We start from the raw sequence: 22,134 nt of genomic DNA, 5'->3' as shown, positions 1-22,134 counted from the left end.
CACCGGCCCTTATTAACAGGCTATGTGGAGAATGCAATACTGGCATCTACTAATGCTTCTGTCTTTGTTGAATGTCTCAGCTGTTCCCTGCTCTTGAGGCAATGTCCCCAGAAAGTCAAGAAAATTCTTAAATAAGCTAAGTGCCTTGCAAACTGAGCTGTTTTTTGTTTGTTTGTTTGTTTATCAGGTCTTGCAGTGAGACCACTCATGAGCTCCCCAAAAGCAGAATCGCAGTTTCCTATAGCACTTTGGGATTCCCAGATATCACTCCCACTGTTTTTTTCCTAAGCCAAGTCTTTTGGGAACTCATCTCTGTGTGTAGATCCCAGGGGCTACATGGGGCATTAACACTTCCTTCCTCTAGGAGAAGTGCCTGTCTTGTGTAACTCTGCACAAGGGTGTATTTGTGTGTGTGTGTGTGTGTGCATATATGTGTGTGTTTGCAAGACCATGTTTAGTCTTCAGTGTGGTCTTTTATTCTTTGTTGTGGAGAGTTCTTGAGTTTTCAGATCTTTTTCAGAGGAAATGATCTATCTGTAACTGTAGACTTGATGTGTCCTTGGGGGAAGGTGAGTTAAGTTCTGAGTATTCATATATCACTATCCTGGAAAGCCTGAGCAATTGCTTTTAAATTGAATGTTTACTTCATAGATATTTAGTTAAAGTATCATTATTGGATTTAAATATATACATTTAACTATTCTATTTACCTAATGTTCTTTTTCCTTTATTTAGACTTCATCTTATTAATTGGTGGAAAGGAATACCTTGTACAATTAAAAAAAATTCTTTAATTTTTTTCTAAAAATTTTGAATTGTTTTCCTAGTATTTACTCTGGAATTACAATACAGGCAAAAGATATTGCAGGTTCAGTTCCATAGCAACACAAAAAAGCAAGTAACACAATAAAGCAAGTTAACTTAGTCTTCTAGTTTCCCTGTGTATATAAAAGTTATGTTTTCAGTATATTGTAGTCTATTAAGTGTACAATATCATTACAAAAACACTGTAAATACCTTAATGTAAAAACACACTGCTGCTAAAAGATGTTAAGTATCATTTGAACTTTTAGTGAGTCATAATGTATTTTTAAAGATTTTATTTATTTATCTGTCAGAGAGAGAGAGAGAGAGTGCACAGGCAGGCAGAGTGGCAGGCAGAGGGAGAAGCAGGCTCCCTGTCAGGCAAGGAGCCTAACGGGGGACCCAATCCCAGGATGCAGGGATCACTACCCAAGCCAAAGGTAGCTACCCAACTGACTGAGCCACCCAGGTGCCCCATAATATTTTTGCAAAGGAGAATTTTATCTCAGTGTTGATGATTGTGCATTGTTCAGGGGGGTGGCTGTTGAAGACTGGGATGGCTGTGGCATTTTGTTAAAATATGACAGCAATGAAATTTGTTATATTGATTGACTTTTCCTTTCATGAATGATTTCTTTGTAGCATGTGATGCTGTTTGTAGCATTTTTTAGCTATAGTAATATAAAAAAGTACCCTCTTTTAAAATTGAATCCCTGCTAAAAACCAAGTTTATGTAATATTCTAAATCTTTTGCTGTCATTTCAACAATCTTCACAGTACCTTCACAGGAGTAGATTCTTTCTCAAGAAACCATTTTCTTTGCTCATCCTAAGAAGCAACTCCTAATGTTAGTTTTATCATGAGATTGCAGTGATTCAGTCATATTTTCAGGTATCACTTCTAATCTAATTTTCTTGCAATTTAACCATGTCTGCAATTACTTCCTCCACCAGTCTTGAATAACTCAAAGTCATCAGTAAGTGTTGGAATCAACTTGTTTCAAACTCTTGTTAATGTTGATATTTTGACCTCTTCTTATGAATCACAAGTGCTCTTAGTTGCATTTAAAATGGTGAATCTTTTCCAGAAGGTATTAAATTTCCATTGCCCAGATCTATCAGAGGAATCACTACCTATGGCTGCCATAGACTTATGAAACATATTTCCTGAGTAATAGGACTTGAAAATTAAAATTACTCTTTCATCTATGGGCTTTAGGATGAATGCTTTGTTAGCAGTCATGAAAACAACATTAATCTCATTGTAAATCTCCATCAGAGTTCTTACAGGACTAGGTGCATTGTCAATGAACAATGATATTTTGAAAAACTTCTATTTTTCTTAGTAGTAGTCATCAACATTGGGTATAAAATATTCAGTAAAGTATGTTATAAACATATGTTCTGTCACCCAGGCTTTTCTGTTCCATTTAAATAGTAGATTTAGCTTAAATCTTAAGGCTTTTGGATTTTCAGAATGGTAAATGAGCAATGACTTCAACTAAGCCACCAGCTGCATAAGTCCCTAACAGGAAGATTCACCCTTCCCTTTGAAGTTTTGAAGCCAGGCATTGACTTTTCCTCTCCAGCTATGAAATTCATAAACAGCATTTTCTTCCAATGTTTTGTTTACATTGAAAATATGTTGTTTAGTGTAGTCACATTCATTAGTTGTCTTAGCTAGATCTTTTAGCTAACTTGCTGCAGTTTATTCATCAGCACTTGCTGCTTCACTTTGCACTTTTATATGATGGAGATGGTTTCTTTCCTTAAATATCATGAACCAACCTCTGCTACTTTCAAACTTTTCTTCTTCAGCTTCCTCACATCTCTTGGTATTAGAAGAACAGAAAAGAATTAGGGTCTTGCTCTGGATTGGGCTTTGGCTTAAAGAAATGGTTGTTTGATCTTCTATCCAGACCACTAAAACTTCCTTCATATTAGCAGTAAGGTTATTTTGTTTTTTAAATTATTTGTATGTTAATGGATTAACATTTTTAACTTTCCTCAAAAACTTTGCACCCTCAACTTGCCTAACTGGTGCAAGAGGCTTAGCTTTTGACCTATCTTGGCTTTCAGTTTTCTTTCTTTACTAAGCTTAATCATTTAGAGCTTTTGATTTAAAGTCAGAGATATGAGACTTTTCCTTTCCCTGTGCACTTAGAGGCCTTTGTAGGGTTTTTAACTGGCCTAACTTAAATATTGTTGTGTATCAAGGATATAGAGGCCCATGAAGAGGGAGAAGAGGAATAGTTTATTGGTGGAGAAATCAAGGTATATATAATATTTATTAATTAAGTTCATTATCTTATTTCTTGCTTTGAGACTTATAACACTTGAGGACTGTCTTCTAACTTATTTAACTAAGTTGAGGAAAACTAAGTATCTGAGAAAATCTCATTACAAATATTGTGTAACACCAATTTAATTAAAGCCACTATTCAAGATAACTCTTTTAATTTCTCAGGTGATCATGACAGATCAATGAAACTAGGAGTTGGTTCTTTGAAAGAATTAATAAGATTGATAACCCCCTGTCCAGACTTAACCAAAAGAAAAGAGAAAGGACCAAAATTAACAAAATCATGAATGAAAGAGGAGAGATCACAACCTACTCCAAAGAAATACAATTATAAAAACATATTATGAGAAACTATACGCCAGCAAATTTGACAATCTAGAAGAAATGTATGCATTCCTAGAGATGTATAATCTACCAAACTGAACTAGAAAGAAATAGAAAAACTGAACAGACCCATAACCAGTAAAGAGATTGAAGCAGTAGTCAAAAATATCCCAAAAAACAAGACCCAGGTTCAGATGGCTTCCCAGGGGCATTCTACCAAACATTTAAAGAAGAATTAATACCTATTTTCCTGTTCCAAAAAATAAAAATGGAAGGAAAACTTACAAACTCATTTTATGAAGCCAGCATGACCTTGATCCCCAAACCACACAAAGACCCCATCAAAAAGGAGAGTTACATCAGAAAGGACGAATACCCAACTTTTGTAGCAACATGGATGGGACTGGAAGAGATTATGCTGAGTGAAATAAGTCAAGCAGAGAGAGGCAATTATCATATGGTTTCACTTATTTGTGGAGCATAACAAATAGCATGGAGGACATGGGGAGTTAGAGAGGAGTTGGGGGAAATTGGAAGGGGAGGTGAACCATGAGAGACTATGGACTCTGAAAAACAACCTGAGGGTTTTGAAGGGGCGGGGGGTGGGAGGTCGGGGTACAGGTGGTGGGTACGGATTGAGGGCACGGATTGCATGGAGCACTGGGTGTGGTGCAAAAATAATGAATACTGCTATGCTGAAAATAAATTTTAAAAAATGGAATTAAAAAAAAAAAAAGGAGAGTTACAGACCAATATCCCTGATGAACAGGATGCAAAAATTCTCACCAAAATAATAGCCAATAGGATCCAACAGTGCACTACAAGGACTATTCACCACAACCAGATGGGATTTATTTCAATGCTTCAAAGTTGGTTCAACATCCGCAAATCAATCAATGTGGTACAATATATTAATAAAAGACAAAGCAAGAACCATATGATACTCTAAATAGATACTGAAATACCATTGGACAAAGCACAGCAACCTTTCTTGATCAAAATTCTTCACAGTGTAAGGATAGAGGGAGGGTACATTCCTCGATATCATAAAAGCTGTCTAAGAAAAACCCACAGCAAATATTGTTCTCAAGGGGGAAAAATTGACAGCTTTCCCCCTAAGGTCAGGAACACAGCAGGGATGTCCATTATCACCACTGCTATTTAACATAATACCAGAGGTCCTAGCATCAGTAATCAGACAACAAAAAGAAATAAAAGGCATCCAAATCAGCAAAGAAGAAGTCAAACTCTCACTCCTTGCAGGTGATATGATACTTTATGTGGAAAACCCAAAAGGCTTCACCCCAAAACTGCTAGAACTCATAAAGGAATTCAGTAAAGTGTCAGGATATAAAATCAATGCACAGAAACCAGTTGCATTTCTATATACCAACAGCAAGATAGAAGAAAGAGAAATTAAGGAGTTGATTCTATTTACAATGCACCCAAAAGAAAGGCAAAGAATCTGTACTCAGGGGGCGCCTGGGTGTCTCAGTGGGTTAAGCCACTGCCTTCGGCTCAGGTCATGATCTCAGGGTTCTGGGATTGAGCCTCGCATCCGGCTCTCTGCTCAGCAGGGAGCCTGCTTCCCTCTCTCTCTCGCTCTCTCTCTCTCTTTGCCTGCCTCTCTGCCTACTTGTGATCTCTGTCTGTCAAATAAATAAATAAAATCTTTAAAAAAAAGAATCTGTACTCAGAAAACTATAAATTACTCATGAAAGAAATTGAGGAAGACACAAAGAAATGGAAAAATGTTCCATGCTCATGTATTGGAAGAACAAATATTGTGAAAGTGTCTATGCTACCTAGAACAATCTATATGTTCTAGAATATATGTGGAATAAATATGTTCTAATGGAATCCCTATCAAAATACCATAAATGTTTTTCAAAGAAATTGAACAAATTATCCTAAAACTTATAAGGAACCAGAAAAGACCCCAAATAGCTAGAGGAATGTTGAAAAAGAAAACCAAAGTTGGTGGCATCACAATTCCAGACTTCAAGCTCTGTTGCAAAGCTATAATCATCTAGACAGTATGGTACTGGCACAAAAACAAACCCATAGATCAATGGAACAGACTAGGGAGCCCAGAAATGGACCTTCAACTCTATGGTTAACTAATCTTTGACAAAACAGGAAAGAATGTCCAATGGAAAAAAGAGTCTCTTCAACAAACAATGTTGGGAAAATTGGACAGCCACATGCAGAAGAATGAAACTGGACCATTTCCTTAAACCACACACAAAAATAGACTCAAAATGGATGAAATACCTCGATGTGAGACAGGAATCCATTAAAATCCTTGAGGAGAACACATGTAGCTACCCCTTTGACTTCAGCCACAGCAGCTTCTCCTTAGAAACATCTCCAAAGGCAAGAATGAACTATTGGGACTTCTTGAAGATCAAAAGCTTTTTAACAGCAAAGGAAACAATCAAAAAAGCCAAAAGACAACCAAAAGAATGGGAGGAGATATTTGCAAATGCAATATTAGATAAAAGAGTTAGTATCCAAAATTTATAAAGAACTTATCAAACTCAACACCAAAAGAACAAATAATCTAATGAAGAAATGCACGGAAGACAGGAATAGACATTTTGGCAAAGAAGATATCCAAATGGACAACAGACACAAGAAAATGCATTCAATGTCACTTGGCATCAGGGAAATACAAATCCAAACCACAGAAAGATACCACCTCACACCAGTCAGAATGGTTAAAATTTACCAGTCAGGAAATGACAGGTGTGGGTGAGTATGTGGAGAAGGGGAAACCCTCCTACACTGTTTTTGGGAATGCAAACTGGTGTAGCCACTCTGGAAAACAGTACAGGAGTTCCTCAAAAAGTTGGAAATAAAGCTACCCTATGACATAGCAATCATACTGCTGGGTATTTACCCTAAAGATATAAATGCAGTGATCCGAAGGGGCATGTACACCCAAATGTTTATAGAAGCTGTGTCCACAATAGCCAAACTATGGAAAGAACCTAGATGTCCATCAACTTATAAATGGATAAGGATATTATACACACATACACACACACACACACACACACACACACACACACACACACACGGAATGTGTGGAATACTATTCAACCATTAAAAAGGAAATCTTGCCATTTGCAACAATATGGATGAAACTAGAGAATGTTATGTTGAGCAAAATACATCAGAGAAGGACAATTATCATATGATCTTCTTGATATAAGGAATTTGAGAAACAAGACAGAGGATCATAGGGGAGGGAAGGGAAAAATGAAACAAGATGAAACCAGAGAGGCAGACAAACCATAAGAACTCTTAATCTCAGGAAACAAACCGAGGGTTGCTGGAGGGGAAGAAGGTGGGAGAGATGGAGTGGCTGGGTGATGTACATTGGGGAGGGTATGGGCTATGGTGAATGCTGTAAATTGTGTAAAACTGATGAATCACAGACCTGTACTCCAAAACAGATAATACATTATATGTTAATAAAAAATGTTACTCAGGTGATGATGAGAGATTTGACTTAGTGTTATAGTTCTTTAAGTATTTAATAAAAGAGCATATATTTTGTTTTAAAAGTTTAATTTCTACTCACCAGATTTCTGGACATTTCCATCATCAATACTTCCCCCTGGTGAGCCAATCTGGAATTCACAATGTGGAGGCCTATAGCCAGGAAAGCAATGACAATTACCCAAATTATTACATATCTGAAACAAACAAACAAAAAAGTCACATAATTACTATAAATTAGTTTTTATATCTTATGTATATATTCAAAAGAATAAAATCACTATTTTTCTGTTTAATACTGCATGAGAAATGTTTAATACTGTATGAGAAATACTGTATGAGAAAAAGTAGTGAAAATTTTGACAACATAATAGTCAATGACAAAATTAATACCTACATGATCCTGCATGATACTATATTTATGACCTCTATATATTGACTGTTTTTGATATGTACCTTGCCTTGCCCTAATCATTTTTAATAAATAGGATACAATAAATTATGGCCATTTTATTCAGAGAAAGGTACATTTTGTGAAGTTTGAAATTCTCAAAAATATCTCATTTAGTTATTTTGCTAAACATTTGCTATCACCACTTCTTCTACACCTACACTTTAATTTCTATACAAAATATTATAATAAAATTATCCTCGATTGACTTGGCCACTTCAATTTTTTATCTTAATCCCCTTTTCCGAATTTTACTTTAGCGACCAATATTTGTATTTCATTTTTAACTAAACACATTTTTCAAAATAAAATAAAATAGATGCAAAAACTATTTAAAATGAGCAATAAAATAAAAATTTACAATAAATTTGCAATTCTAGAGGTTAACATCTATGGAGTTTACATGTTACTGTGCTTTTACATTTAACAGTTTAGTTTTAATTTTCATTTTAAAGTAAAACAAGTAAATAAAATTTTGTAAGATTCAAACAATTAAAATGCATAAAGCTAGGAGTTCTCACTAAGTTCTACTCTCCACCACTAAAAATTTTCCTTGTTTCCTTCCTATTGCTGTATCACTGTCTATTTCCCTCTTTAGTTTTGTTAACATTTCTTTTATATATTCAGATGTTTGAAATTCAGGCATGTATCTATTACAATTTTTATATCCTCTTGATGAATTGACTCTTCATATAGTGACCTTCTTGTCTTTTTTGACAATTTTTGCTTAAAGTGTATTTTCTCTGATATAAATATAGCCACATTACTCTCTTTTGGTTACCATTTGCATGAAAAATCTCTTTTCCATTCCTCCACATTTAGCCTATGTGTATTCCTTTTTTTAAATTGTATTTATTTATTTGACAGAGAGCGATCACAAGTAGGCAGAGAGGAAGGCAGAGAGAGAGAGGAGGAAGCAGGCTCCCTGCTGAGCAGAGAGCCCAATGTGGGGCTCGATCCCAGGACTCTGGGATTGTGACCTGAGCAGAAGCAGAGGCTTTAATCCACTGAGCCACCCAGGCACCCCAAACCTATGGGTATTCTTAAAAGTAAAGAAAATCACTATAGGCAGTATATAATTTCCTGTTTTTTTTTTTTTTAAAGATTTTACTTATTTATTTGACAGACAGAGATCACAAGTAGGCAGAGAGGCAGGCAGAGAGAGAGAGGAAGGGAAGCAGGCACCCTGGTGAGCAGAGAGCCTGATGGGGGGCTTGATTACAGGACCCTGAGATCATGCCCTGAGATGAAAGCAGAGGCTTTAACCCACTGAGACACCCAGGCGCCCTATAATTTCCTGTTGTTTTTAAATAAAAAATGAATTAATTTATATTTAAAGTAATTATGGATTAGAAAGGATTTACTATTGCCTTTGTGTTCATTATATTCTGGTGGTTTCTTTGTTCTGTTTTTCTTCTCTTGCTGTCCTCCTTTATGATTTAATTTTTAAAAATATACGTTAATGCTTTGATTACTTTCTCTTTCTCTTTAGGGTGTTTACTACAGGTTTTCTTGTTTGAGGTTATCATGAAGCTTATATAAAATATTTTCTGGATAGACAGTCTACTTTAAGCTGATAACAACCTAACTTTGACTTACACAAATATTCTACACTTTAATTTCAGCTTCTCCCACACTTTGTGTAATTGATACTAAAATTTCCATCATTTTATATGGTGTATTCATTAACATATTTTTGTATCTAGTTAATTTTAATACATTTCTTTTAAAGATTTTTTTTTTTTTTTGAGAGAGTGAGAGCATAAGCAGGGAGAAGGGGCAGAGAGACAGGGAAAGCAAACTACCTGCTGATCCCAGGACCCTGAGATCATGACCTGAGCCAAAGGCAGACACTAAATGGAGCCACCCAGCTGCCCTAATTTTAAACTTGTGTTTCTTAACTTTTACATCAGAGTTTATATGCTAACATTACAATATCAGAATATTCTGAATTTGAATTTATTTTATTTTTTACAGTGACTTTTAATGCTTTTACACGTTTTCATGTTGTTAGTGTCTATTTTTAAACTTGAAGAACTCCCTTGTCCATTTCAGAAGAGAGAATATATGAAGAAATAATAACTGAAAACTTCCCAAATTCAATGAATAACATGAAAACAAACATCTGGAAACTCATAAACTTCAAGTAAGATGAACTTAAAATGGCTCACATCAGTACATATTATAATGAAAATTTAAAAGCCAGAAGCAGAGAGAGAATTTAGAATCAGCAAGAGAAGTAACTTGTCACATACAAGAGATCCTAAGTAAGATTATCAACAGCTTTCTTGTGAGAAACTTGGGAAACGAGCAGGCAGATGGCTGTTATATTCAAAGTTATATTCAAAGTGCTGATAGAAAAAAAGAAAGAAAAAGAGAGAGAAAGACAGACAGACAGACAAAAACAAAACCAAAAATGCCTGTCAACTAAGAATCCTATATTTGGCAAAAGAGTTCTTCAAATGTAAGGGAGAAATTAATTCCCAAACAAACAATTAAGAGAATTAACTCTTACTATAGCAGCCTTGCAAGAAATGATCAAAGGAGTCTGGCAGGGTGATTTGAAAGGATAGTATATTATAACTTAAGTTTATATTTAAAAATAAAGATAAGTGACTCTTAATCTCACAAAACAAACTGAGGGTTGCTGGGGGGGAGGGGGTTTGGGAGAAGGGGGTGGGATTATGGACATTGGGGAGGGTATGTGCTTTGGTGAGTGCTGTGAAGTGTGTAAACCTGGTGATTCACAGACCTGTACCCCTGGGGATAAAAATATATGTTTATAAAAAATAAAAAATTAAAAAAAAAATAAAGATCTCAATGAAGGCAAATTCATGTGGATTTTCAAAAACTAAAATTATTGTAACAACTGTAACTCTACTTTTTATTTTCTACATGACAAGAAACTAATAGATTAAAAAACAATTATTACTCTAAAAGCTAATATTATTGTAATCTTTTAACTTCACATTTTGTTTTTATGTAACTTAAGAGAGCAATATCTGATGTTAAGTTGCAAGGACCATAACGCTGTATAATATTCTAGTAAGCAAGGAATGCTGTCCCTTGAAAGAAATAAATGGACCATTTCTGTAGGGTTACAAGCCATACTAAAAGAGAAAAAGCACAATTTGAAGAAATAGAACAAGGTGAAGGTCAGATTGATAGGGCAGATATGTTGGAGTTATTAGACTAGAGGTCTAAACAACCATGGCTAATGTACTAGGGGAAAGTAGAAAATATAAAAGAACAGATAGGTAATACAAGAAGAGAGATAGAAAATTCCAAAACTGAAATGTAAAGAGCAAAAAATAGTAAAAAAGACATCACAGAATATCTAAGAAGTGTGGGATAATTAAAAAAGATACAACATGCATATCATGGGAATACCAGAAGGAGAAAAAAGAAAGGAAGAGAAAAATATTTGAAGCAGAATTTCCCCAATTTAATGATAGATACAAAACCTTATATACAGGAACTTCAGAGAATACCAAGCAAGGTAAATATTTCAAAACTACATGTAGAAACAACATATTCAAACTGCAAAGAATAAAAAAAAAATTGAAGAGGAAAAACTTGAAAAAAGGTAGGAAAAAAAAAACCCTCATCTATAGAAGAGTAAGGAAGGGAATTACATTGGACTTCTTTTCAGAAATCATGAAAGCAAGAAGAAAACGGAGTGAGATATTTAAAATAGTGAAAAAAATAAATCCCCATCTTAAATGTGTATCCATTAAAATTATTTCCAAAAGAGAAGAAAAAAAAATAAAAACTTTCTTAAGCAAACTTTCAGAAAATTTTCATGAGTATACCTGTTTTCCAAGAAAAGCTACAGAAAGGACTGATATAGATTAGAAACTCAGACATACAAAAATAAAAAAAAAAAAAGTAAAAGAGAAGGAATAAAGGAAAGTAAAATAATATCTTTTCTTTTTCTTATTCTTAATTGATTTAAGAAATAACAATTTGATCAAAATAATGGCAACATTGCATTTGGTGATTACAGTTTATAGGTAAGAAAAATTAATTATAGAAACATAAGGTATAAGAGGGAGGTACTGGGAATACTTTGTTACAAGTACATAAACTACTCACAAAAATTTCTTTTTTTTTCCATTGTTGGCTTTATTTTTTTTTAATTTAATTTTATTTTCAGTGTTCCAAGATTCATCATTTTTGCACCACATCTAGTGCTCTATGCAATACATGTCCTCCTTAATACCTACCACCAGGCTCTCCTAACCCTCCATGCCCCTCCCCTCCAAAACCTTCAGTTTGTTTCTCATAGTCCACGGTCTTTCATGATTTGTCTCTCCCTCTGATTTCCCCCAACTCACTTTTTCTTTCCTTCTCCTAATGTCTTCCATGTTATTCCTTATGCTCTACAAGTAAATGAAACCATATGATAATTGACTATCTCTGCTTGACTTGTTTCACTCAGCATAATCTACTCCAGTCCTGTCCATGTTGATACAAAAGTTGGGTATTCTTCTACATATAGCTGCCCAGTTTTCCCAGCACCATTTATTGAAGAGACTGTCGACCATTCTCTTACACCGTACACAAAGATAAACTCAAAATGGATAAAAGACCTCAATGTGAGACAGGAATCCATCAGAATCCTAGAGGAGAACATAGGCAGTAATCTCTTTGATATCAGCCACAGCAACTTCTTTCAAGATATGTCTCCAAAGGCAAAGGAAACAAAAGCAAAGATGAACTTTTGGGACTTCATCAAAATCAAAAGCTTCTGCACAGCCAAGGAAACAGTCAAGAAAACAAAGAGGCAACCCACGGAATGGGAGAAGATATTTACAAATGACAGTACAGACAAAAGGTTGATATCCAGGATCTATAATGAACTCCTCAAACTCAACACACACACAAAACAGACAATCACATCAAAAAAATGGGCAGAAGATATGGACAGACACTTCTCTAATAAAGACATACAAATGGTTATCAGACACATGAAAAAATGTTCATCATCACTAGCCATCAGGGAGATTCAAATTAAAACTACATTGAGATATCACCTTACACCAGTTAGAATGGCCAAAATTAGCAAGACAGGAAACAACATGTGTTGGAGAGGGTGTGGAGAAAGGGGAACCCTCTTACACTGTTGGTGGAAATGCAAGTTGGTGCAGCCTCTTTGGAGAACAGTGTGGAGATTCCTCAAGAAATTAAAAATAGAACTTCCCTATGACCCTGCCATTGCACTCCTGGCTATTTACCCCAAAGATATAGATGTCGTGAAAAGAAGGGCCATCTGTACCCCAATGGTTATAGCAGCAATGGCCACAGTCGCCAAACTGTGGAAAGAACCAAGATGCCCTTCAACGGACAAATGGATAAGGAAGATGTGGTCCATATACACTATGGAGTATTTTGCCTCCATCAGAAAGGACGAATACCCAACTTTTGTAGCAACATGGACGGGACTGGAAGAGATTATGCTGAGTGAAATAAGTCAAGCAGAGAGAGGCAATTATCATATGGTTTCACTTATTTGTGGAGCATAACAAATAGCATGGAGGACATGGGGAGTTAGAGAGGAGAAGGGAGTTGGGGGAAATTGGAAGGGGAGGTGAACCATGAGAGACTATGGACTCTGAAAAACAACCTGAGGGTTTTGAAGGGGCGGGGGATGGGAGGTTGGGGGAACAGGTGGTGAGTATTAGGGAGGGCATGTATTGCATGGAGCACTGGGTGTGGTGCAAAAATAATACTGTTATGCTGAAAATAAAAAGTAAATTAAAAAAAAAGAAAGTTAACTAAAAAAAAAGTGTTGGGTATTCAACCTTTCTGATAAAAATTTCTAAATATATTTGATTTACTGAGAGAAAAGTAAAAATTGAATTCTCTAATATGCTGAATTCAAAACAGAAAAGACAGAAAAAGAGTGGAAGACAAAAGAAAAACCAGGGCAACAAACAGAAAACTGTAACACAGAAGTACATATTAATCTAATTACCTCAATAATTACTTTGAAAACCAATAGTCTAAATACACCATTATTAAAAGAGATTGTTCAGAGTGGGTAAACAAGAATGTTGTCTACCAAAAACCCACTTTTAATGTAAAGTCACAGCTAGACTAAAAGAGAATGCAGAAAGATTAACCACAGTAACACTAATCAAAAGAAAGAAAAATTTCAGAGCTAAAATGGGCATTACAAAATGAAAAAAAAAAAAGATACAACAATCCTTAATGTGTATGCAACTAAGAATAAGGTGTCAAGCTTATGAGGCAAAAGCTGATAGAACTGTAAGGAGTAAAAGATAAATTCATTATTTTAGTTGGAGACTTTAATACATCTCTATCTATAATTGATATCCTGCAGGCAGAAAATCAGTAAGTATATAGTTGACTGGACCAGTATGTAACTGACATTTAGAGAATAGTCTACCCAAACAAGAAAATATACATTATTCTTGAGCTCACAGAGATTATTCACCAAGATAAACTGAATGCTTGGCTATAAAACCCACCTTAAAAATTTTAAAAGAATAGCTATCATACAAAGTATGCTTCATGCCAAGAAGGAATGGTGGAATTAAATTAGAAATCAATAAGAGAAATATTACTGGAAACCCCAAAATATGTTGTGACTAAGCAACTAAGCAACACCTTCTAAATAATATATTAGTCAAAAAAGTTTCAAAAGAAATTTAAAAAAGCTAAATCAAAATGTAAATACAACTTATGAATATCTAGTGGGACACAGTGAAACCACAGCTTAGTGGGAAATTTATAGCATTTAGTGCATGCATTAGAAAAGATCTAAAATCAATAATCTATTCTGTGCTTTGGAAACAAGAAAAAAGGAGAGAAAACTAAATCTAATAAAGATTATTATGAAAATGATTGTAAACTAAAAATTAATAGAGGAAATTAAAATCAAAGCTCACTTATTAATAAAATAAATGAATTGTTTCGTCTCTAACCAGGTAAATTCAAGAAAAAAGAGAAAAAAATCCAAATTATTGATATCATAAAGTACCACCATTACTGATCCATGAACATTGAAAAGATAATGGAGGAGGAGGAGTTAAGGTGGTGGAGAAGTAGGGGACCTTAATTTTGTCTGATCTTTGGAATGCACATAGTTATCAAATCATTCTGAACATCAGCAAAATCAAGATATGAGAAAATAATTGCTGCAATTCTACAGGTAGAAAATTGATCATTTTGGGGAAGGTAGGGATTGTGGAGATGTGAATCTGGGGCAATATATTGGAAGATAAAGCTCAGAGGGGAGGGAACTTGCATAAAGAGGCAGCAGAGTGCTGCCTTTAGAAGTCTACTAGAGTTGGGGATGGCCCTGGCTTGAAGGTGCTCAGGTGGTGAAGTGGAACAGAATCCCAGGTGGGACAGTGTAGTCTCAGGATCCCTGGGGTCACAAAAAGAGTGAGGGTGTATGAGTGTGGCAGAGTTCCCAAACATCAGAGAAGGGAAGCTGGCTGAAAACAGTGAGTCTAGGCACTGGCCTTCTACTTCGTATTGCTATAACCTCCTCTGCTGCAAGTTCCCATGACCACTCTCTGGGCAGGGGACCAGCAGAAAGCAGAAGTCTGACAAGACCCCCCTCCCTCCCCCAGGAGGAACAACATGAGTTCACACCACAGAAGCCTGTGAAGTTTGGAGACTTGAAATATGGTAGCATGCCTGACATAAAAATGCTTAGTCACAGGCCAAATGAACACAGAGTTCTGGTGGAAACCAGGGATATAAAACTGATTGACTCCTTTTCTGTGAGGGCTCACTGAAAAGTGGGGAACATGAACTTTCATCTCCAGGGCTAGAGATTGGAGTGCCACCATTTTCAACTCCACATTGATACTGAAAGCCTTCAGAGAGCAAAACAGTGCCACATAGTATGATCTGGAGCCATTACAAGTAGCCTGGGCCCTAACAATTTATAAATAATAAAAACATACATATTATTAACATATTAATAAATAAACATCAATTTATTTATTAATAAATAAATAAAAATCTTTAAAAAAATAATTGAGGACTTGAACGCCTGAGTCACAGCCATGGACAGATCATCTAAGCAGAAGATCAACAAGACTCTGAATGACACACTGGGTCAGATAAACGTAACAGATATTTTTGAGCATTTCATCCTAAAGCAACAGAATGCACAGGGAACATTCTCCAGAATGGATCACATACTGGGTCACAAATCAGTCCTGAATTGGTATCAAAAGATAGAGATTATTCCATGCATATTTTAAGACCACATTGTTTTAAAATTTGAACTCAGTCAAAGAGAAAATTTGGAAGGAACACAAATGCATTAGGGTTACAGAGCATCCTATTAAAGAATGAATGGGTCAACCACTAAATTAAAGAAGAATTTTTTTAAAAGCACATGGAAACAAATGAAAAGAAAATATAAATGTTCAAAACCACTGGGATGCAGTGAAGATGATACTAAGAGGGAAGTATATAAGGGAAGTATCTAAGAAGGAAGCAATATAAGCCTTTCTTAAGAAACAAGAAAGGTCTCAAATACACAACATAACCCTACACTTAAAGGAGCTAAAGAAAGTACTGAAAATAAAGCCTAAACCCAGCAGGAAAAGAGAATTAATAAATATTGAGCAGAAGTCAATAAAATAGAAACCAAAAAGCCAATAGAACAGATCAATGAAACTAGGAGCTAGGACTTTAAAAGAATTAATAAGCTACATAAACCTCTGGTCAGAATTATCAAAAAGAAAAGAGAAAGGACTCAAATAAATAAAATCATAAGTGAAAGAGAGATCACAAGCAACACCAAAGAAATAAAAACAATTATAAGAGAATATTATGACAATTATATCTGGAAAGAATGGATACATCCCTAAAAACCTATAATATACCACCTAAACTAAAACAGGAAGAAATAATAAACCTGAACAGACGCATGACCAGCATAGAAAGTTGAAGCAAAAAGCTTCCAACAAACCACATCCAGGACCAAATGGCCCCCAGTAGAATACTACCAAATATTTAAAGATTTAATACTTATTCTTCTGAAGCTGTTTCAAGAAAAAAAAAAAAAAAAAAAAAAAAGGAAGGAAAACTTCCAAACTCATTCTATGACACCAGCGTTTTCTTGATCTTAAAACCAAAGACCCCACCAAAAAGGAAAATTGCAGACCAATATCCCTGATGAGTATGGATACAAAAATTCTCACCAAGATTCCAGCTAATAGGATTCCACAATACATTAAAAGGATTGTTCACCATAACCAAGTGGGATTTCTTCCAGGGCTGCAAGAGTGGCTCAACATCCACAAATCAATCAATGTGATACACCACATTAATAAAAGAAAGAACAAGAACTTTATGATCCTCTCAATTGTTGCAGAAAAAGCATTTGATGTGATACAGAATCCTTTCTTGATAAGAACTCTCTGCCATGTAGGGATAGAAGGAACATACCTCAGTAACATAAAAGCCATATATGAAAAACCCACAGTGAATATTATCTTCAACAGAGAAAAACGGAGCTTTTTCCCTAAGATCAGAAACATAACTGGGATCTTCAATCTCAGCACTGTTCTTTAACATAGTGCTGAAAGTTCTAGCTTCAACAATCAGAGAACAAAAAGAAATAGAAGGCATCCAAATTAACAAAGTCATGTCAAAATTTCACTCTTTGCAGACAACATTATATTCTATATAGGAAACCCAAAAGCCCTACCCCAAAATTTTTAGAACTCATACAAGAATTCAGCAAAGTGGCAGGAAATAAATCAATGGCACAGAAGTCAGTTGCACTAACAATGAGATGGAAGACAAGAAATTAAGGAGTTAATCCCATTTACAATTGTACCCCAAACCGTAAGATATCTAGAAATAAACCTAACCAAAGAGGTAAAGGTCCTATACCCTAAAAACTATAGAACTTTGATGAAAGAAATTGAGGAAAACACAAAGAAATTGAAAAACATTCTATGCTAGTGAATTGGAAGACTAAATATTGTTCAAATATCAATGCTACTGTCAATGCAATCTATACATTCAATGCAATCCCTATAAAAATACGATCAGCATGTTTTCACAGAGCTGGAACAAACAATTCTAAAATTTGTATGGAATCAGAAAAGACCCTGAATAACCAGAAACATGTTGGGGGAAAAAAAAGAAAAGAAAACAAAGCTGGTGAGATGAAAATTTTGGACTTCAAACTATATTATGAAGCTGTAATCAACAAGACAGCTGGTGTAAAGCCAACACTTAGAACAATGAAAGAGAATAGAGAACTCAGAAATGGACCCTCATCTCTATGAACAGCTAATCTTTGACAAAGCAGGAAAGAATAGCTAATAGAAAACAGGACTGTCCCTTCAACAAATGGAGTTGGGAAAATTGGACAGCCACATGTAGAAGAATGAAACTGGACCATTTCCTTACACTATACACAAAAATAAATTCAAAATGGATCAAAGCTCTAAATGTGAGACAGGAATCCATCAAAATCCTAGAGAAGAACACAAACAGCAACCTCTTTGAGCTTGGCCACAGCAAATTGATGCTAGACATGTCTCAAAGGAAGAGAAACAAAAGCAAAAATGAACTATTTTTTACCTCATTAAGACAAAAAAGGCTTTTGCACATCAAAGGAAACAGTTGACAAAACTAGAAGACAATCTACAGAATGGGAGAAGATATTTGTAAATGTATTATCAGATAAAAGGCTAATATCCAAAAATCTATAAAGAACTCAAACTCAGCACCCAAAGAACAAAATAATCTGATCAAGAAATGGGCAGAAGATATGAACAGATATTTCTCCAAGGAAGACATCCAAATGGCCAAGAGACACATGAAAAATCCTCAGCAGCACTCAGCATCAGGGAAATACAAATCAAAACAACAAAGACATACCACCTCACACCAGTCAGAATAGCTAAGCTCAACAAGTCACAAAATGACAGATTATGGCAAGGATACAGAGAAAGGGAAGTTCTCTACACTACAGTGGGAATGCAAACTGGTATAACCATTCTAGAAGATAGTATGGAGGCTCCTCAAAAGTTAAAAATAGAGCTACCCTGCAACCCAGAAATAATTGCATTACTAGATATTTATCCCAAAGGTACAAATGTATTGATCTGAAGGGGCATTTACATCCCAATGTTTGTAGCAACAATGTTCATAATAGCCAAAATAAGGAAAGAGGCCAGATGGATTAAGAAGATATGTGTGTGTGTGTGTGTGTGTGTGTGTGTGTGTGTTTGAATATTACTCAGCCATCAAAAAAAAAAAAAAAAAAAGAAAAGAAAAGAAAACTTACCATTTGCCAATGATGTGGATGGAACTAGTGTTTTATGCTGGGGAAAACAAGTCAGTCAGAGAAAGTCAAATACCATATGGTTTCACTCATGTGTGGAATTTAAAAAAAACAGATGAACATACGGGAAGGGAAGGAAAAATAAAATAAGATGAAATTAAAGAGTGAGACAAACCATACGAGACTCTTAACTATTGGAATGAAACTGAGGGTTACTGGAGGGGAGGTAGGTGAGAGTATGGTGTAACAGGGTGATTTTCATTAGGAGGTACTTGATGTCATGAACACTTGGTGTTATATGCAACTGATGAATCACTAAATTCTGCCTCAAACTAATAATACACTATATGTTAATTAAATTGATTTTAAATAAAAATACAAAATGATAGTAAAGTAATATCCTAAAAATTCTATGTGTATAAGTTGATAACATAGGTGAAATGAACCAATTCATTGAAAGACACAATTTATGGAGGTCACACAGGAAGAAGTAGTTTGAATAGGTCTGTATCTGTTAAATAAATTAAATCTATATCTAATAATCTTCCAAAACAGCACATAACTCAGATGTGTTCTCTGGTGAATTTGATCAAGCATTTAAGAAAGGGATTATGTCAATTCTTTACAACCTCCCTCAGAAAATAGAGGCAGAAAGATCACTTCTAAATTCACTGTGAGGTCAGCATTATCCCAATACCAAACCAGAAAAGCCATTACAAGAAAGAACTATAAACAATATCACTTATAAGTGCATAAATCCTCAATAAAATTAGTAAATCAAATTAATTAACATATCAGAATATTTTAGAACAAAATGGCTTTATTACTGATATACAAGTTGAGATTATCATTTGAAGATCAATTGCTGTAATCTATCACATCAATAGGCTAAAGAAGAAAAGTCATACAATTGCATCAATAGATTAAGAAAAAAGGACTTGACTAACACACCACATTTATGATTAAAAATTATCATCAATCCAGGCATAGAGGGGGAAATTCCTCAATATGAGGAATACTTACAAAAGAATGTACAACTTAAATCATAATAACGAGAAGCAGAAAACATACAGATAACCAATAAGTGCATACAAAAATGCTCAGCATCACCAATCATCAAGGAAATGCAATTCAAAACCACAATTATATACTACCCTACACATGATAGAATGATTATTATCAAAAAGATATGAAATAACTTGGGGCACCTGAGTGGCTCAGTGGGTTAAAGCCTCTGCCGTCGGCTCTGTTCATGATCCCAGTCTTGGGATCGAGTCCCACATAGGGCTCTCTGCTCAACAGAGAGCCTGCTTCCTCCTCTGTCTCTCTCTGCTTGCCCCTCTGCCTGCTTGTGATCTCTGTCTGTCAAATAAATAAATAAATAATCTTTTAAAAAAGATATGAAATAACAAGTGTTGGTCAGGATGAAAAGAAAGGGGAACCATTGTGCACTGGTGGTGGGGATGTAAACTGATGCAGCCACTGTGGAAAACAGCATGTCTTTTCCTAAAAAAAAAACCATAAAAATAGAATACCATACAATCCAGTACTTCCAATTCTGAGTATCCATCCAAAAAGACAAATTACTAACTTAAAAAGATATTTACTGTAACATTTTTTGTAATGGTCAAGATACAGAAACAATGTAAGTGTTCATCTATGAATAAATGGATAAAAAAAGATATTGTATGTATACACACACACACAGACACAATGGAATATTATTCAGCCATTAGAAACAATGAAATCTTGTCACTTGTGGCAACATGGATGGATCTTGAGAGCATTATGCTAAGTAAAATAAGTAAGACAGAGAAAGTTGAATATCATCTGATCCCTTCTATAGATAGAAATTTTTTTAAGAAAGTATATAAGTACAGAGAACAGATTAGTAGGTGCCACTACTAAGGGTGAAGGGTGGGGAAGGAATGATGGGTGAAACTGGTAAAGGTCTTCAAAGATAAAAGCTTCCAGTTATAAAATAAATAAATAATAAGGATGTAATATAAGTATGGTGAATATAATTAATGATATGTTATTGGATATTTGAAAGTTGCCAAGAGAACAGTAGATCTTAAAGTTCCTCAGCACAAGAAAAAAAAGTTAATGATGGATGTTAACTAGAATTGTTGTGGTGATCACTTTGCAATGCATAGAAATATTAAATCATTATATTGTACATCTGGAAAAAATGTATATTTGTCAATTATACTTCAATAAAAAGAGAAAAAGGTAGAGGACAATTGAAGCTAAGAATATATAAGAGAATCTGGAGAAACTTAGGGAAAAAAATAGGAAGTAAATGAAAGAGTAAAAAAATAGACAAGTTGAGGGAGAAAAGAAAAAATTGGAAAGGAGAGAGTAAGCCATGGGGTTTGGAGACAAGTGAGCTTTCACTTGGGTGTTGGTCATGGAAGGTCACAGATGAGAGGATGGAGGAATGTAAGATGTGTGCCCTGGGCTGATGAATACATCCCCTCTGTTGTATTCAGGAAGTAAATGTTTTTATTATTTTTTTTAATTTAGACATGTTTATTTGAATCTGACTTTTTGTAAAGTTTGAAACTATTTTTAAATATACAGATAAAAAATTGCTCTACCTTATTTAGAATTTCACAAATTAATATGGTCTACTACATTGAAAGAATATAAGAAAAATCATGAGAAGCTTTCCTGCTAAGATCAGGAGCAAGGCCATGATGTTTATTCTTAATATTTTTTCTCCTTTTAACATTATACCAGAAGTTCTAGCTAATGCAATAAGAACAGAAAATAAAAGATATAAGATTCAGAAAGAAAGAAATAAAATATTTTGTTCTCAGATGACATGATTGTGTAAATAATCCCAAATGATCAACAAAAAAGTTATAAGAACCAGTAAGTGATTATGTAAAGTAGCCTAATGAAAGTTAATATATAAGTTAATTGCTTATTTATATATATATAACAATAAACAATTGAATTTGAAATTAAAAACAATAGCATTTACATTAACACCAAAAAATAATAATTGTTTATAAATTTAAAAGACCTATATTAGGAAAACTGCAAAAGTCTAATGTAACAAACTCAAAGATCTATATAAATGGAAAGAGAGTCCATGTATAAGGATATGAAGATTCAATACTGTCAAGATGTTAGTTCTTCCCCTACTTGATCTATTCAATATGATCTCAGCCAAAATTCAATTTGGTTATTTTGTGGATCTGACAAACTTATTTGGCAAACTTACGTTTATTATAGAAAGACAAAAGACACAGAATAGCCAACATAATACTAAAGAACAAAAAATGCTCTCTTTAACTACCTGACGTGTATACTTATTTTAAAGCTAAAAAATCAAAACAGTGTGGTGTTGACAAAGGAATAAACAGACTGATAGCATGAAATAGAGAAACCAGAATTAAATCCACATAAGTATAGTCAACTGGTCTTTGATAATGGAGCAAAG

The 22,134-nt window shown here is 34.6% G+C and overlaps 1 protein-coding gene across 1 annotated transcript in view; it reads right to left on the bottom strand.

Annotated features, from left to right (window-relative positions):
- Window positions 1-22,134, bottom strand: part of LOC101691786 (disintegrin and metalloproteinase domain-containing protein 18-like) — a 204,420-nt gene that overhangs the window by 40,448 nt on the left and 141,838 nt on the right. The window contains exon 18 of the mRNA XM_045070988.1: window positions 7,019-7,133. Within this exon, the coding sequence (XP_044926923.1) occupies window positions 7,019-7,133 (115 nt within the window). The remainder of the gene's footprint in view (window positions 1-7,018; window positions 7,134-22,134) is intronic.

The sequence above is a fragment of the Mustela putorius genome, unplaced genomic scaffold (genome assembly GCF_011764305.1).
Source record: "Mustela putorius furo isolate JIRA1106 unplaced genomic scaffold, ASM1176430v1.1 tig00003976_pilon_pilon_pilon, whole genome shotgun sequence".
Classification (NCBI taxonomy): Eukaryota; Metazoa; Chordata; class Mammalia; order Carnivora; family Mustelidae; genus Mustela; species Mustela putorius.
The sequence above is the reverse complement of the archived record's forward strand: the minus strand, read 5'-3'. Positions and strand labels throughout refer to the sequence as shown.